The sequence below is a fragment of the Schistocerca piceifrons genome, chromosome 4, assembly GCF_021461385.2.
Source record: "Schistocerca piceifrons isolate TAMUIC-IGC-003096 chromosome 4, iqSchPice1.1, whole genome shotgun sequence".
NCBI lineage: Eukaryota > Metazoa > Arthropoda > Insecta > Orthoptera > Acrididae > Schistocerca > Schistocerca piceifrons.
Genome location: NC_060141.1, coordinates 477,161,566 through 477,181,217, shown reverse-complemented (window position 1 = coordinate 477,181,217; position 19,652 = coordinate 477,161,566). Strand labels below are relative to the sequence as shown.

Sequence of the window (19,652 nt, the reverse complement as noted above, 5' to 3'; positions counted from 1 at the left end):
CAACTTGAAGGCTTAACTAGCATCTACTTTTACTTCCAAGTTCTATTTTATCGCATTGAGCGAGGGAAAATGACTGTCTCAGCGTCTCCTTACGCCCCCTAACCTACCTTATATTAAGTCTCGTGATCCATATCTGAGATATACGATTATGTAAGCATAATTGTCGCAGTATTCCACAAGATAGCGGTTCTGTAAATTTACCCAACAGGGTTTTGGGAGAACAAAGTTGCCTTTTTTCCAGTGATTCCCATTTAGGTGCCCCGAGAATCTGTGTTTTACTTTCGACCTGTTACGATCCTAGCAGCGCGTCGCTAAATCTTTTCTACGTGTGCCGTCGCACCTTCTTGGTGACGGCGCCAAATGCTGTAGCACTACTCTAAAGCAATGCATTTTCCAGCTACTTAAATTTTTGATCATTTGTCCGATAAGAGAAAATGTCATACAGATAGCAAACGCTGATTGAGGAAGTAAACTGAAAGCGTTTTTTGTGGATTGCTGCTATTTCAAAAACTCATTTTTATTACCAACTAGTAGCATGTGTAGTGAAAAAAACCACGTTTACTGTAATTGTTAACTTTCAATATATAGTGTTCAACTGTTTACTTTTATAGTTACATTTATGTCTACAATGGTATTTGGTAATGTGGGAATGGTAATAATATGAGTACAGCCACTTCCAGCAAATACATGCCGAATACGTAGCCTAGGTTTAGATCGCTACCGTACAGAACGTACACGGCGAGCCATACTGCACGCGAGCACAATGTGCTGCACGTGTGCGGGCCGAGGCTTAACTTGTCTCGGCTTTCTTGGATGCTTCTCGGAAGTACATTTCACGTAGCACCGCGGAGAGTTATTTTTCGGCCGGCACATTCTTCAATCCAGCAGTGGCGTCAGTGCTGTTTACCCTTCGCTATTTCTTCACGGTACAAATACAAACCTTTAAAAATGAATTGGAATGACAGGAGACAACGATAAGAATTCTCAATATCTATCATGCAGTCGCATAAGTGGGGTGGGTACTGTAAATTTGCTACGAAGTGATGTTACATTACCATGCAGAAAGAATTTAAAGATTTAGTTGACACTGAAAGAGTAAAAAATTACAACTATCGACAGACTGCATTCATTGCTCCGTACATTAAGAAGCACTTTGTGCTAAACTTGCAGGCATGGAGCAAGATGAAATTGGTGGTAAGAATACAGTACTAAATTTTCTTACGTTGTGCGCATTGTTACACTGTTGGCTGCAACAGTTTTCGATGGATTGACTGAAGAGACTATGGAAACCTTATAAACTCGTACAGTTATTACTGAAAAGTACGTTGATTACGTCAACGGGCATACGTGGACCGATTTTTGTATTTGAAGCCCGCTATTGTTGAATTTGTGAAGGAAAAAGGGGAGCACGAAAGGAAATTAGAACATCCGGGAGGGATTGCACACCTTTCACTTTAACTGGACTTCACTCCACACTGCCCACAGTAAGACGCTGCAAAGTGAGAAACAACTTATTTCTGATTTGCTGGGGATGCATTGAAAAAGAAAATCGTACTGTGGAAGGGACAAATTCTGACAAAAAACATCGTCCATTTCCCTAGCTCACAAGCCTAAAACAACAAAACGCGAGTTTTGAAGAATTCATTGTGGCCTTGAAAAAATTACAAACACAGTTTTCTAAAACTTTTCAGGACACTGCCAGTTTTACATCCGTTTTCGAGCTGTTTTCGAGATTGTTTACCATTTCAGCTGAAAGTGCTCGTGTGCATGACCAGATGGAACTGACTGATCTCCATGGCAATTCCCGTTTAAAACACAAATTCTTTTACGTTAAAACTGGCCATGAGGTCTACGTTGTTTTTCTTGGGAAGAGTTTCCACATCTGCATAATGAGGTTGCAAACGTGATAAAATTTTTCGATCCACATATGTGTGTGAAACTCCACTGGGACCTCGCCGTGAGCGGAGATGCAGGATTCCTGCATCTGCTCTCCTACGTTCATTCCTTGACTATCACTCTATTTATTAATTTAGCATTTGTGTGAAAGGCTTGTATCGATTATGAAACTAAACAAATCGCGATTACGTAGCAACCTGAGTGTGAAAATACGCGTAATAGCCTGCATCTGTCCGTACGCCGACAATTTGTACCGGATAAAAATTATGTCTTCCGTGCACCAAAAATAATTAAAAAATACTGAAAATTTGTGTTGCGAAATAAGAAATATTGAACCAAGTTGTATGAAGTGCGAGTGCATTGCCATCACAATGTAGTGTCTTCACCCCCCACCCCCTTCCCCTCCTCACACTCAGTGTGGTGTGGTGGTGGTGGAAGTGTGCCGCCAGATCAGTGCAAAGGCAATGTTCATGTGCCGAATTTTCGGCTGTCCCTGATCTACGTAATGAGGAACTAACAAATTTTGACCTAAATTTTTAAATGCTCTCTTGTGTTGTGCCTCGTGCACAACACGGAGAGAGACGAGATTTGGGTGGTACTGACCTTAGAGCGCGGTTTGGGGTCGCTAGCGGCGATGGCCTTCAGGGTGGCGACGTCATCGTCTGCAGGGCTCTTGCCGGGCTTGTCTGCGGGCTGCAGCTCCTCCAGGGAGAACCCCAGGTCCACGTCCTGCTTCCACAGCACCTCTATCAGGTCCATGTCCTGTAACACCATCAATAGTCTCCGTAAGGCACTGCCAGCTGATGACACATAAGCGCTGCAATAAAAGATCACAAAGACACAGCTCCGTTCTGAACGTCTCGGTCCACATTACCGTTCGCGTTCAGTGTGCACTGAGTCTTCAAAGCTACCATTTCAAATACAAAAACTGGCGCTCAGTGTACCTCTGGCTGAGGGGCATTTCTAGTAAACTGATGTCTTCATATAAATTTAAACAACAAAATATTTGGCTACACTAGGATCTACTGTCGAGGAGGTAACGACAGACTATCGAAAAGAAAGTATCAATAAATTCCCAGCATCATCCGAAACACCACGTCACCAATGTAGTTTATTTCTAAATTCGACACAAATCAGAGTTTACTCATATATATTTGAACATCTCAAAGTATTAAATGTATTTAAGTTAACAAGCAACCGGAGATTTCCTCAACTATGAAAACCCATGGAACTTTCAGTGTAACGCTCGGTTGCTTGCTTTACACAAACATGTTCATATTACCACACAGTCATCCGTGGAATCTGATTTTAACTCCCTAAAATTCTATGGTTTGTAGAATGTTGTATTAGCAGTAATCTTCACTACATTTACAATGAAACAAACGTAAGATTCATTCTCAAATGCAAAAAATTGCTCTTAAGCAGGATGAAAAAATGTCCGTTACTTGTCGAAAGAGGTGTACTGAAGCCAACGTCGGCTTCTGGGCAGAATATTCCATAACTCCAACTATCATAAACACGATTAAATGACAGTAAAACACAACTAAATGACAATAAAACACAGCAACTAACAAACTGTTCATTTAATTGTCAATTGCAAATAGATGTATCAATGGGTGTGGAGCGTTTGTTTATACAATGTTTTTCTAACAGAATAATCGATATCATGGATAAGTTAGCTAGCTTCCTTCAAGAACACCATATTTCTATAGGAAGCTTGTAAATTCCTAATGCATACTTTGATGAATTTTAGGGAGGAGTAGGTACCGATCCTGAACCGATAGGTTTTGTACTGCACACATTATTTTTGATCTGTTGTACTTCACTTATTGACGAAAACATTTGCTTTGGTGATATAAACAGCAATCAGCTAATGACGACAATACAAAGAGACTGGTTTCATTTATATTATGACTATAAAAACTTGGTGTATGAGTGTATACTAGTACGTATAATGTTACATTATGATGGCACAATGTCCTGCGTACGTAACTTGAGTATGCAGGATATCCCAAAGTCTCGGCGTCAACTACACAGACGATGGGAGATCCTTAAAAAAATGGTTCAAATGGCTCTGAGCACTATGGGACTTAACATCTGAGGTCATCAGTCCCCTAGAACTTAGAACTACTTAAACCTAACTAACCTAAGGACATCACACACATCCATGCCCGAGGCAGGATTCGAACCTGCGACCGTAGCAACAGCGCGGTTCCGAACTGAAGCGCCTATAACCGCTCTGTCACAGCGGCCGGCTGGGAGATACTAAACTGAGTATTTTGAGATAAGCAATCGTCGGAGAAAAATATTTCGGGCTTGTGACGTATTAAATAAGCCATGGACCTGAGGGACGTTTTTGTAAACAGCTTATATCTGTGCGCAGATGTAGATAGCGCTACTACGACGAACGACAGGTAATCGTCTGGGGCGTTTGCGCAGGAGGATTTTTTTTAAATATAGGGTTACGTGAGTTCATTGTACGAAACACTGATAGAAACTGTAGATACAGTAGTTGGTATAATTCTAACTATCAATCTACCTCTGCAGCAGACGACAGGGATATTTGAGACGAATGTCAAAATTTTATTCGCTGTTTTAATCCATGCCCGTGTGGGGTTGCTAGTCCCCCATCGGGCGCCTTCCCGGGTGGCGGATTGGGGAATGCTCTCCAGATATGGGGGGTACCGGGGAAATAAAATACCCGGGCTGGACCAAAACTAGCACGGGTAGGGAAGACTCGTTAAGCCATGGTGAAGGCAAATCCCTAGGGGTAGAGTACTCCAAAATCAAGACTCCTGGTCCTCCAGGTTGGGGGTTGTGCAGAGGGCTACCAACCCACTCATGTAAAACAAGGGCCGGTCAGGACACTCAAGGTATGCCTCGGAAACAGGACAGAATTTGCTGGAACAGAAACTGGCAAAGTTACAAGGATTTCTCTTTTGGTTCGTGGAATGTCAGAAGTCTATACCGCCCAGGAAGCGCACGAATACTAATAAACGAACTAGGAAAATACAAGGTACAACTGGTAGCGCTCCAAGAAATAAGATGGCAGGGAACGGGATCAATGAAAATAGGAGACGGGACAATAATGTATGGAGACTGCGGTCAGCGCCATGAATTTGGAACGGGCTTTTACATTCATAAAACAGCAATTGACACAATAAAGGAATTCAAATCAATTAATAACCGAATATCACACATTACAATTCAGGCTCAGTGGTTTGATATTACATTTATAAATGTTCATGCACCCACAGAAGATAAGGAAGATGACGTGAAAGAAGAATTTTATAGTCAACTGGAACAGACATATAATTCAATAAGTAGACATAACGTAACAATAGTGTTAGGAGACTTTAATGCCAAAGTAGGAAAAGAAGAAATCTACAAACCAACCATTGGGAATTACAGCTTACATGATGAAAGTTCAGAGAATGGTGTGCGACTCATAAACTTTGCAATGGCAAATGGTCTCACATTAAGTAGCACAAAATTCCAACACAAGCGCATTCATTTAGGGACATGGATATCACCAGATGGAAAAGTAGTGAACCAGATTGACCATGTCGCCATCCAAAGACGATTTCAAAACAGTATTAAAGACGTTAGAACTTTTAGGGGAGCAGATTGTGAAACAGATCATATGTTAATCATAGCTCAAATGAAAATAAAGCTAAAAAAGAAACAAAGTACAAATAGGGTTGAAATTAAAAGGTACGATGTAGAAAATCTGGCAGAAGAAAAAATAAAAGAAAACTTTAGGAAAGAAATGGAAATTAACCTATCGGAATCTAGACTGACACATAGTGACCAGCAAGACGTGGAAAGTAGATGGAGACACCTCAGAAACAGTATCCAAGATGTAGCTTCCAAAACTATAGGTAAAAGAAAACGAACTAACAAAATCTGGTTTAATATAAAGTGCCAAGAAAAAGTACTGGAGAGGCAAAATGCGAGGAAGGCATGGTTACAAGACATGGACAATATTACACTAAAGGAGAGATACCATAAAATCCGCAAGGAAACACAACGAACTCTAAGACAAGAGAAGAGAAAACACTACAACAACATGGTAAGAGAAGCGGAGGATGATTTCAAGCATCACAGAGCAAGGCAGATGTACCAGAATATAAAAAAGTTCTTGGGAAAATTCACTAAAAGGGAACAGTTTATAAAGGACCTTAATGGGAAAATATTTACAAACAAGAATGACATACAAGAAACATGGAAGACATACTTTACACAGCTGCTCAACTGCAATGGTCCACAATATTACTTTACATTTGAAGAGCCAGATACAGTTGATATACAAGTCACCACACCATCAGTAAATGAAATAAGACAAACAATAAAGAAATTAAAGAACAACAAGGCCTGTGGGGAAGACCAGGTATATGCTGAGCTTTTAAAAAATGGAGGACCACAATTGGAAATAGAACTACATTCCTTAATTGAAACAATTTGGGAGACAGAAAACATACCGGCCGATTGGAAAACTGCAATTATATGCCCCATCTTTAAGAAGGATGATCCCCTTGTCTGTGATAACTACAGAGGAATTGCCCTACTCGATGTCACGTATAAAATTTTGTCGATGTGTATACTACACAGACTGATTCCCATAACCAAAGAACTGATTGGGGACTACCAATGTGGTTTCCGCACTAACAGATCCACTTTGGATCACTTATTCACATTGAGACAAATAAATGAAAAGGCATGGGAATTTAATGTAGATATCCATATTCTATTTATAGACTTCAAGAAGGCCTATGATAGCATACACCGACAGACACTCTTAAACACCATGAAAGAATTTGAAATACCATTAAAATTAATCAAATTAGTTAAAATGTGTTTGGAAGAAACCATATGCAAAGTTAAGACACCTGCATGAGAGACTGAAAATTTTAAGGTGTACACTGGACTGAGACAAGGGGATGCCATCTCACCTATTCTATTTAATATTATCTTAGAGAAGATTGATAGAGAATTCACCAAAACTAATCCACAAGGGATCCAACTGCAGGGACAGAACATTACTAGACTTGCTTATGCAGATGATGTAGCCTTAATAAGCACTTCAAAAAATGAATTAATCAGGATGATGCAAAATTATTACAAAATAGCTGAGAAAGCTGGACTTCATGTGAATGAAGAAAAGACAGAATATCTAGTCATAAGTAAAAAACTCCAAAAGAATACACCACTGACCGTAAATGGTCTCACTTTCAAGGCAGTTGACCACTTCAAGTACTTAGGGAGTCTTTTTAGCAGAGACAATAGAGCAGAAATAGAAATAGACGCCCGTCTAGCAGCAGCTAATAGAACTTTTTACAGCTGTATCAAAATTTTAAGGATGAGATCACTTAGTACTGAATTCAAAATCCGTTTTTATCAGTCAACTATTGTACCAGTAGCATTATATGGATGTGAAGCTATTACATTCAGGAAAAAAGATGAAGAAAAACTGTTGATATTTGAAAGAAAAATACTAAGAAAAATATTTGGACCAATCTTCGATGAAAATGTCATGGAGTGGAGGATAAGGAAAAATGAAGAACTACGGGAGCTGTACAAACATAGTACCATTGTGGAAATGTTAAAGAAGAGAAGACTGAACTGGGCTGGTCATGTAGCAAGGATGCCGGAGAACAGACTACCCAAAATAGCATCCACTAAGAAATTAGAAGGAAAGAGAAGAAGAGGGAGACCTCGAATTAGGTGGATGGAGAATATCCGGGAAGATGCAGCTAGGATGGGCATCAACTCTGATTGGACAACAATTTCCCTGGATAGAAATAATTGGAAGAGGCTCGTAGAGCAGGTGTATGGTTAGTTGGTTGGTTGGTTTGGGGAAGGAGACCAGACAGCGTGGTCATCGGCCTCATCGGATTAGGGAAGGATTGGGAAGGAAGTCGGCCGTACCCTTTCAGAGGAACCATCCCGGCATTTGCCTGGAATGATTTAGGGAAATCACGGAAAACCTAAATCAGGATGGCCGGACGCGGGATTGAACCGTCGTCCTCCCGAATGCGAGTCCAGTGTCAAACCACCAGGTGTATGGTCGATAAGGTCTTAGCCACGTGTAAAGTAAAAGTAAGTTTTAATCCATGCACTGAGACTGAAGGTCATCGCTTATGTCATTACAAACCTAATCACTCTTAGTCTTACATCTCTGTTAGCAACCAGTTTAGAATCCTCTACAATTTGTCACAAAGCGTAAGGCGGTTTGCAAAGTATAGACGTAGATATGAATAATTTTGGCCGGAACCGTCTAGGACATCCCGTATGATGAATGAGATAATACTGCCCAGCATTAAAGGATACACGAAATGTACGCAAGAGTGCACGCAGGATCAGAGCTACAGGGAACGAGGACCTTGCATTAGTTTTTTTTTAGATTGGGGGGTTTGGAGGAAACGAACTAAATACAAGTTATTACAAAATAAAGTTCAAAACTATTGAAAACCTGTGTTTATTAATTGCCAAATATACGGATGCTACCACTTTATAATATATACCTATGACATACATTGTACTTAAACTGAGAGATTCTGCACGAGGTTCGAAAATGTTATTTTGCTGTCAGGAAGGTAATATTCAGATAAATGTGATACGTTTCCTATTCACGTTTTTAGTAGTTTTTCACGTTAGCTGGTAACACGAGAAAAACCGACTCGAACTGAAGGTAAAGGGCTAAAGGAAGCTTTTAGAATTCAGAACTGCAAGGAGGACAGACGCAAATGGCGAAACTGTTTTGAGAACCCACAAGAAATGGTTCTGGACACATATGCTACTGCTCAGTATCCATAGCACGTTGCGGCTTTCTTCAAAGTGATACTGAATTGGTACGCCTGTTTAAGGTGGGCAGGTAAGCGAAGATCCTATTTTTACTTTTTTATTTTATTTCTTTTCCCCTGGACTGAAACTGCCTCTTCCCACTTTGTCCGTAGCCGTGGACGCTCTTGATTGTAGTTCTGACGCGTAACTTCTTACACCCTGTCTTTGCTTCACTTACTGACCACGCGTTATTAGCACCTGCTATAGGTATAGGTCAGTTATGTATTTGTTCCGCGTTTTCTGGACAGCAGTTCGCATTGAATACGACAAGAATCCCATCTCCATTGTAAGTCCTCAAAGCGTGTAATAGGGACGGAACCTGGAATTACTTTGCAGATATACGGAAACTGTAGTCAGTTACTGTTTCTGAAACCGTTTCAACGATGTAGCAAGTGCCTCCTACAAAAGTGGTATTTCAAATTACTATTGAACCATAACAGCGTCTTGTGAAAGGGAAGACATGTTTTGCTAAAATACGGAAGTAGTGATTGAGTGAGAGTGAGTGTGTGTGTGTGTGTGTGTGTGTGTGTGTGTGTGTGTGTGTAAAACTTAAGACGGGTAACCAGGCGGTAAGTGTCAAGACAGAACTAGGGGTAACGTTTGCGACTTAAGCTGTTTTAACGCAGTGCTAGAGGAATGAGAAACAGCGGTCGCCACATCGGGCGATAGCGCAACAGACGAACCTGCGGCGCTATATGCTTGTGTTGTGGTGGCGCGGCGCGGAGATTGCTGGCGTGGGCTTCACGTGTGGCCAGCGAGCAGAGGCGTGAACGAGGTCGCCTCCACCAGGCCGCCATCTTGCCGACAGCGGTCTTCAGCACCATGGAGGGGAGGGGAGCCGGAAAAAATTGTCCCTTAGTTCTCCCGGAAACACGGGATCCTACTTGCACCGTGACCAGCTATACGAAAACTTTGCACCTGGCGCCACGCAGTTTTAAACTCATTAGTTCGTTCGTAAAATACGTCTCGACGCACTCATTGTCATTCGACTTCATATCGGATAAAGATCAGGTGTCAAAGAATCGTATGTAACCGTTTGTGTTTTTTTATGGGGTAGAATTCGTTCCACTGACAAAACTTCGGCCTTTGTTCAGGAATATTTTGGTATCAGGGACGAATGGTCTTCGGATGCCCAACAGAGTACTAACGTAATAATAGTTTACTCGTTTTTGTAACTATAATTACCTTCGTTTCCGAAATACCTTTACAACAGTGAAAAAGCCTATAACGTGCAATGAAAATCACAATGTACTACACAAAACACGAAGTAAAACACTGTCAGGTAGGTGCAGATGTACTGTGACGTGGTTCCCGTCGTCGCGGGAACACTTCAGCATCGCGTCTTTGTACTGTTCTTCCATTGCATTCATTGAACCTATACACGAGGTGCATATCGGCCGAGTCTTCGATAGCCACACCATTCACACTGTTGTGCATCAGTGTTAGCATAAAATCAATGCTGCCGGAGAAACAAACGCGAGACACAGACGCGTAATACTGAATGCAGGCCTGAGGGATAAGAGTAAAGTGGACATTTCTGCTGTTACGCAAATATTTTCAGTGCAATACAAACGCAAAGGTAAATGGGGACAAGTAATCAACAACAACGCAGTTACTCTATAATGAGCCATCGGAGACCACCAGTAGTTTGTACGGAAATATTCAGAAAATATCCTGAACGAACTCCGAAATTTTTTCGGTGAAGTTCCCATTCACCGTATTAGGAAGTCAGAATGATAGAAAATTGTGGCGAAATGCAGGAAAACCTGGAGGTTATCCAGACTTGGTACAGGGATTGCCAGTTGAAACTCAACATAAACAAATGTAATGTACTGTGCATAATCAGTAGGAAAGAACTGTCATTATTCGATTATAGAACTCTCGAACACACACTCAAAACACATCCGACAAACATATTGCAGCAAGCGTACGGAGTGATTTACGCCGGCCGAAGTGGCCGTGCGGTTAAAGGCGCTGCAGTCTGGAACCGCAAGACCGCTACGGTCGCAGGTTCGAATCCTGCCTCGGGCATGGATGTTTGTGATGTCCTTAGGTTAGTTAGGTTTAACTAGTTCTAAGTTCTTGGGGACTAATGACCTCAGCAGTTGAGTCCCATAGTGCTCAGAGCCATTTGAGCCATTTTGAGTGATTTACGAGGGAACGATCGCGGAAAAACATTCGTATAAACACATATGCCAAGTAGATTTATTAGAAGAATCCTCAAGAATTGTAGCATACTCACAAAGGGTTGTTATTGTTGTGGTCTTCAGTCCGAAGACTAGTTTGATGCAGTTCTCCATGTTAGTCTATCCTGTGCAAGTGTCTTCGTCTCTGCATAATACCGCAACTTACGTCTATTTGAACCTGCTTACCGTATTCAAACCTTGATCTTCCTCTACAATTTTTAAACACTCCCTCCAATATTTCCTTCCATTATCAAACTGATGATTCGTTGATGCCTCAGGTTGTATCCTACGAGCTGATCCCCTCTTTTAGTCAAGTAATGTCATAAATGCCTTTTTTCCCCAATTCGATTCAGTACGCATGTCCGAGAGAACATTGCATCGCTCTTCTTAACAACTCAGGCACAATAGTATCGTATTTATCCTCCGGTACCAAGCAGCGACTTTAAATATGTGTACGATTACAGGTTGTGACGCAGGGACTATGACATATGTAAGTTTGGGTGTGGCCGTGAGTCGTGTACGGACAGCCATAGCGGTTAAGGCGATTTCTCGTGTAAAGCGAGAAATCGTGTTTAGAGTCCCGAGTCGACACAAATTTTTAATGTCGTCGTTCCCCTGTCAACGGATGGTTGTTCGTATTAGCAGCTGCGAATACATTTCATGCAACATAATTTTGGGATATCTAGACCCCTGGGAGACCTCGACACTTCTAACACAACGCTGATGTACAAGGTAGCGCATTCTAGCGAAGCAGACTAGAAGTACATTCCTGAACAGTGGGAAACCTGTTTAATGTGTGTGTATTGTATTAATTTACATCGCGAGTTTAAACAGCGATAACAAACCGCAGAAAATAGTGCGGTGAGTCCAGATCACCAATGAAAATAGCAGCGTACTTTGTAGACATGTGTCATAATGAATGATTTCTAACTGTCATGTTGAAAGCATCCTGTTATCCTGTTAGCTTTGTTGTCGTGGGAGGGAAAAGTTCCGTGACTCATTGGGTGACTACAGTCCCTTCTCTTCTTCAGTCGTACAGTTCGAGTAGATTTCGATACTCTCGCATGGGATGATTCCGACAAGCCGACTTCTCCCAAAATTTCGGATTTCCTGCTTTGAAGTAACGTGTAAAATTATTTATTAATTTACCATCTATAACGCCTCGCAAGTATAAAAACAAAGAAAAACTTTTGTCAATGGAGGTCGGAGGGTATGGCCGCCGCTATTCAAGAAGTGAGAGACAGCAAAATGTCCCTTGCAAGTGCCACCAAACGATTCTCGATACCGAGAAACACGTTGCGTTCAAGAGTTCTGAATGGCAACGTGTGTAATCGACAGAATGGAAAAGGAGCCACTCTAACCGCTGCTGTAGAGGATGAACACTTACCGCATTTGTTACTGCTGGATGCCAAAGGATTTGGGTTAACAGTAATTGATGTGAGAGAACTCGCTTTCAAACATGCAGAAAGGAATAGCATTAGTCGTATATCACACTGTTCGAAACAAATGGCAGGATATGATTGGGTTTATTCTTTCCTAGAAAGAAATCCAAATTTATGTGTGAGAAATCTAGGTGACTAGCTTATGCTCGCTCAAGGGAACTCAATAAAGAAGAAATGAGGAATTTTTTTTACAAAACTCAGAGCAATGCACAATACGCTTCGATTATAGGAAGATTTGGGAAGAATTTTCAGTGCGGACGGTACTGCATTTCAGCTCATTTTCAAGGCGGGGAGGTCATTTCTCCGTGAGGGAAGAAGTACTTTTTTCATGCTATTACAGGAGAAAGTGGTTCTACTGTGACCGTAATGGTTTGCAGCAGTCGGCGGGGACTTTGATTCCACCTTTTGTAATCATGAAGGACGTTTTAGACAAAAATCCTCATATTCAATAGGGTTGCCAAATGGATAATCTATTCACATGTCCGAATCTAGATAAGTGGTCAGTAAGGTATTTTCTTCCTTCCTGGATTATCTGAACAAGTACAAACTTCAAGGGAACATTTTGTATGGTCACGTTTCCAATTGCAAAGACCCCAACGTGCTGGATCAAGCGTCACGGTTAGGGATTGAAGTGCTGTGTCTTCCTCCGCACAACACCCAAAAATATTAGCCTCTTGATGTATCATCTTTCAAAAACCTGAAACACATCTATAACGAGGCGTGCCGAAGCTTCGTCCTCCATCATCCAGGAAAGGGCATCACAAAGGGAGATTCAAACAACAGGCAATCTAACGAGTGAAAATGTGAGATCTATCCATATAAACCAGATGTATTGACTGAAGATGTCTTTGAATATGATTTGGTCACTACGTCACACGATATCCCACAAGTTAGAGTAGGCGATGACATCGCTGTGGATAATGACTCGGTCCGGCCACCACCTACTCAGTCCTCATTTGAGGAAATATCACCAGTACAAGTTGTACGAAGTAAGGTTTCTGGAAGGAAGGTGTCTAGAAAACAAGAATCTGTCGTTCTCACATCAGAAAATTACCGAAGACAACTTCGGGAGAAAGCGGCCACACAGCAACCAAAGCGACGTTCAGGGAAGGATGTAGTATGCTCGGTTGCGAATATCAAGGATAAAGATAACTACGGCGGTGAATGTTGTGGTTTTCACTATGATGAGACTGCTAGTCAAATATGGATAAAGTGTGCTGGCCAGTGCAACAGATGGTTCCACGAGATGGGTTTTGAAAAAGGCGACGAACTCAGTTTTACATGCGAAAATTGTTCATAATCACTTTGCATGATTTTTACAGATTTTTTAATTTAACTAGGTGACTACAGTTTCTCATCTCTTAGGCAAAAGTTCGTTTTCTTAAGTATTATTGTTATTTATTTTTGTTTCCCCTTTTTGTCTGTCACCTACAATCATGTCTCAAGCAAGATCTCCCGAACTTTAAAGAAGTGGACATTTTGCTTTATACTCTACAAATTAAAAAAATTACACGACCTGTGCTAATTAAATTTTTCGTTCTATCAAAATGAATAACTTGAAGTCTAACAAATATCTGAAGAAGTGTGTTGTACAATTTTTTGAGCAGTTGTCCTTCAATTTCAATTTCCCTCGTAGGGTGTCGAGTTATCCCAAAATACTTTACTTTATAACGGCTGTAATCGCAGCAGTGCTTGTTCATTCGGACACGCACGGAAGTCCGACCATTGCAACAACAGAGGAACTCCAATGTCGTACGCATATAAGTAGTGCTCACTTGATAAATATTGACTCACGTGACATCTTAGATGACAGGGATTGCAAGGAAGACACCTTAGCGCCCAAGATGGTTCTAGAGAACTCTGGAGGAGGAACCGCTACAACGCCAGTAGTGCATGGGTGCCTCCGTTCCCGGAGCCGGAGGAATTGTCGCGCGCCGGCCGTGGACAAAAAGCGGCCTTAATACTAGCTGGCACCGCCGGCGGCGCCGCAGAGCCGAGGCTCCGTCTGGCCACTGGTCGCTTGTGAAAGGCGCCCAGCGGCGTACGCCCACGCCGGAGACTTTTTACAGTCGCTGCTGGCTGCCGGCCTGCACATTCTAGGCCCACACACTAGAAAGGGGTGCCGAGAGCGCGCTCACACTTTCTCCTATGCTAGGGGCGACGGCTCTCTACTGCAAATACTACACGCGAAACTTCGACAACAGGAGCATATGAGGTGGTTTACACGATTACAGGAAACGTAACCACAATAAAAAATTTTATAGAACCTTCAGAAGTGTAAGATAAATTACATGGCATAAATAAAAAAACGAAAAATCCTACAATTTCTCGTTTCTCTATTGAATCAAAAAACTACTGCTGAATAGTACTCGCAGTTTAGCAGGAATGCTTCCGGAATACCCACCCACCTTCACCTGCGAAACAACCACTACGACACTATCTAACTTTCTGTATACATGCAGACTGAAGCGATGAATGAAACTTCGTACCAAGGCCGGGATTCGAAGCCGGGTCTCGTGCTCACTAGGGAGAGGCGCTAAACACTGCGCCACCCTGGCACTGTGGCCTTGCGCAACTGCACGGACTACCGTAACACGTCTTCCTTCTCAATTCTAATTCTCATTCACGCCTCAGCCCACTTGGTATTCCCCTTAAACTGGAACAGCATTGCAGAGGCTCTCCCGTTGCACTGGAATAGCGCCTCAGTATCGAACAAAAAGGGGGATCCTGTCTGAGACACAGTCATAGTTGCTTTAATCAGATGAAACTATCATCATTAACCTCGCATCAGAAAATTTACAATTTATATAATAATCATGGACACTTTAACAGACTGTAACCACCACACGTGTAATTGTCTATTCCCACGGGATGGAGTGAGGTAATGCGGTGTACTGCAAGTTCGACCCACATTTGGCTGGACGACAGTTCAAATCCTTGACCGGTCATTCTGATTTAGGTTTTACGATCATTCCGTAAATACTTAATGTTAATGCTAGGATATTTAATCGGTCGATTACGTTCCTCGTCCTGGCTTAATCCAAGTATGTGCTCCCTAATGAACACGTAGTTGGCTAGACATTAAAACCTAATCTTCCTTCCTCCTTTTTCCTCGTGGAGACCTTCTATGCCATCCGATGGAATGTCTGCCAGGCGGTAAGTGTCATATACAGGCTGATCAGAAGCAGTCTCAAGAGCTTTTACCGGTGTTGCAGGGTAGGTTGTGATGAGAAACTATAGTCAGAAAAAATTCGATGCGTTCCGGAGTTAATTAGCTTTGATGTTAACCAATCTGGCTGTAGCGCGTATGTCCAAGAAGCCCGGCAGATAAATTAATGCCAGTTGTTCTCATACCACATATGACAGCGCGCAGGACTGCTCAGCCTTGCGCTCGGGTTCTATCTTTTCTACCGTCCAATGCCCAATATTCGTATCGCCCCCTTGTTTGGTTTTAGGAAACCAAAGGAAGAATACATTTGGCGACACAATCTCTGGCGGGCCGCTTTTTAAAATACTGTCTAACCTCAGCCTTATAGGATACATCGAATAACCGGAAATTTACGTAGTAATTTCATTTCCGAACACACTATTGAAGGCTTATTGTACCATGTGTCACCCTTTTCTCCCTCAATATTTATTAAAAATTATATTTGTTGCCCGTTACGAAGATGTGTTAGTATGATCTTTTATCAAGTTACTTCTGTTCTGTTTATATTTACGTAAAATTTTAATCGTCAGATGTCGACAGTGCTGGAAAAAATCTATTGCTACTTATCGTAAAGAAGACACGTTAAGTTGCACACAGACACAGTTAAAAGACTCTTACATAAATAAAGCTTTCGGCCACAGCCTTGATCATACACCATTCATACACACAAGTAAGCACACCTCATGCACACGTGACCGCCAACTGCTTGCTTGCTTGTGTGTATGAACGGTGTGTGTGTGTCTCTTACTGATAACGGCTGTGGCCGAAAGCTTCATGTAAGTGTCTCTTTCTTGCGTCTATCTGCAACTTAACGTGTCTTCTTTACGGTAAGTAGCAATCTGTCTTTTCCTACATTGCTTTTATTCCTTCCTGCAGCTTCCATTGCTTAATCATCAGGTGTATTATTTTCGACATAAGTTGCTGAATATATGGTATGTTTGGCGCAATTTTATCGTCTTTCAGAATGGTATGTGCACCTATCGCAAGGGGACAAAGCCGTCCATTAACATCTGTAGACCGCAAAGACGCAGGTGGGAAAACATGAAGGTGTTTGTGTGCACCTACAGGTAGACTACACTACACGCAGATGTTGGCTCAACTGCATTCTTTCCTTCCACGCTATCACTTCCAATGTTGTACTGCGACTCAACCGTGAAAAGAAGATGTGCTGTTGTCTACTGAGTAAGTTACAAACAGGCATGTTCGCTGAAAATGCTTCACCCTGTGATTGATGGTTACCTTGGAACATATCATCTACAAGAAACCTTTAACACATAGTATTGATACCTCACTTCGGACGGCTGCAGTTAGAATGAAGTTCTGGTCACTTTCAAATGGATGTGTTGCAGAAAATGCTTTATTTACCAATTGGATGTTCCCGACACAGATTTCTAGAAGCCGGATGTGTGCTGCAGTTTAAGGGTGGCATTAGCACTATGCACAGCAACGTACCCGCATTTCCCAGAATTAGACCTGCCAGTGGCTTTCTTATCCTACCCTAGTTACTATAGGGGTAGCGATATTTCCCTAAATAACGCAGATCATTGGAGGCTGTTTCAAAACTGCTATGTAAGTACAAACAAAGTATACCGAACGATGAATAATTTATTTCATAATTAATAATCATCATAGGTGACCACCGCAGTGGTTTATAAGCCAATTAGTGAACTACCTTTTCTTTTAAAAAAATCAAACTCCCATGTGTAAAACCTCTTCAAACTTCTGATTACTTTACAAATAAGTTAATGTGTTTATTGTCTGGGTAATTTGACCACCGTTTTAAGGAAAGAGTACTTTTCTTCACGCATCTCAATGTTTACGAAGTCGCATCTACTGAACAAGGGCCCACGGGAAATACGGGCCCCGCAACAAACTTGTGACATCACACTAGTTTCCTCTGCCGACATGCATCGCGAACGATCGGCTACGTGCGTGGGCAAACGGGAAATCAGTATGTCAGTGAAGAGGCACCTGACAAAGTCCTTGACATTGTCGTATGTTATCGAAAGCGCGAGTCTAAGCACTCAGCTACAAATTGTTAAAGTAACCTCAAATAGCAGCTTGTTTCCCGCTGGAGACGATCGCTACAATTCGTAAGGCCTGCAATGTCATGTAAAGTGATATATGCCACAGGACCCATATATCTCGTTGGCTCTGTCCCGAACTGTGAGTCGTATATTGGTATAATTTTGCAGGTACATTCAGTATTATATGCTTATACCGTCTGTAACGTGTTGCTAATAGAGTCAATAATAAATTAGAACGCCACGCCTGACGATGAAGTTTTACTGCTTGAACGCCAGAAATGTAGTAACTGGTGAACTTCTTTCCTTTCATCATTGTGTGGGGGCGGGTATCACCCAGAAACAGTTTCATAAAGGTTTGAAATTATGTATAAAGTTTGTTGGAAATCCCTAAATGCTCTCATTCTTAAATACTGAAGGAATGCAGTCTGGGGAAACTGCGCGACGTGAGTTACCATGCCTCAATACATTCACACATTTTCTAACTGTGATACTTGTCTTACAGGTTAAACCATTGACAAAAGATTACATCCCTCAATGAGTCACCGGCCGTGGTGACCGAGCGGTTCTAGGCGCTTCAGTCCGGAACCGCGCGACTGCTACGGTCGCAGGTCCGAATCCTGCCTCGGGCATGGGTGTGTGTGATATCCTTAGGTTAGTTAGGTTTAAGTAGTTCTAAGTTCTAGGGGACTGATGACCTCAGATGTTAAGTCCCATGGTGCTAGGAGCCATTTGAACCTAAATGAGTCGATTATATATTTTTAAATTCGGTCAGCAATTGAGGCTTTCTCTGCAACAAAGACGCAAGTGAAACGCAATGAAATTAAGATACAGAATATCAAATGTTTTGAATAGCTTTTTTATTCAATTCAAACTCCCGGGCACGGACTAAATTTCCGTCAAATATAAACGAAATATTTTGGTTTCAGAATATATGACGTGACTGTGTAATATGTAAGCATTACTGACTGATTTGGATTTCAATTAAGCTATTGTTCCAGAAAACGCCTCGTTATACAAAATACAGAGAATCAAATTTTTGGTGTCCCTGAAAGCCGCTAGATATGCAGCAGCATGCAACCTGAAACTGGAACTAGGTGATTGTGCAACCAAGTTAATCATTTAGTAGGCTTATACAGACATAGCTTCGTGATCAGTTTGCTATTGCATTTAGTAGGCTTATACAGACATAGCTTCGTGTTCAGTTTGCTATTGCTTTCTTCAGGGAACTAGCAGTGTCACAATCTGGTGAGTTATAATGTGGTGTGTCATTTCAGTGGCATTGCCACGTGGAATCTTTTACCACCGAAGAATTTCCAGAGGTGACAATCGCGTTGAGTGGCAGGAGAAAAAAACGAGGCAGCAAGTGGAAGTGGACTCTGTACTCTTTAGATTTCTTCAATCAGTCTCTAAACAACATTGACGTAATCTTTCACATAAGCTGTTGATGGCTGAACGACACAGTCTAACATAGGAGACCTAAAAGAGATGAAGAATCATAGAATTAAATAAATATACGTCGGTAGTTTATGGGAATCTCTTGTTCGTCATGATGTCGACTGCACGTGTGGCGTCGAGAAAACAAACATGGCGCGAAATAATGTGTACATATGGCCGTGAAACAAGGGGGCTTGACACAAATTTCTTGTGTGGAACAACACGCAGCGGCTGAAATTCAGATATGGGCAGCGTTGTAGTACGCGTTCAGATTCTGTCATCGGTAAACACTTCATGAGGGCTAAAATGTGTTGACAAAGGAAGCACACCGGGACGTTCTGCACCCTATGCCACCCCAGTGAATTCAGATGCTGCCCAACAATCAACATGTAACAATGCGTGAAATATTGCTGCCGAGGTAAAAATTAGCGTTGGAAATCTCAAGAAAAATGAAAGAAAAAAAGAAATAACTGTTTAGCTCCATTTTTCTCCTCCGAGATGGCGTGAAGTTGAGTGCGTTATGAGACTATAATGAGTTCGTCTTTTTAGGTTACGGTACCATGCATACAAGGCGCTAGTGAGTATTCAACAAGTGGGCTTGGGTGACCGGCTTGTA

The 19,652-nt window shown here is 41.8% G+C and overlaps 1 protein-coding gene across 4 annotated transcripts in view; it reads right to left on the bottom strand.

Moving 5' to 3' along the window:
- LOC124796439 (segmentation protein cap'n'collar) overlaps positions 1–19,652 on the bottom strand; it is a 423,990-nt gene that overhangs the window by 223,785 nt on the left and 180,553 nt on the right. For all 4 annotated transcript variants that reach the window (XM_047260634.1, XM_047260635.1, XM_047260633.1 and 1 more), the window contains exon 2: positions 2,500–2,658. In XM_047260634.1, coding sequence (XP_047116590.1) covers positions 2,500–2,658 — 159 coding nt within the window. The remainder of the gene's footprint in view (positions 1–2,499; positions 2,659–19,652) is intronic.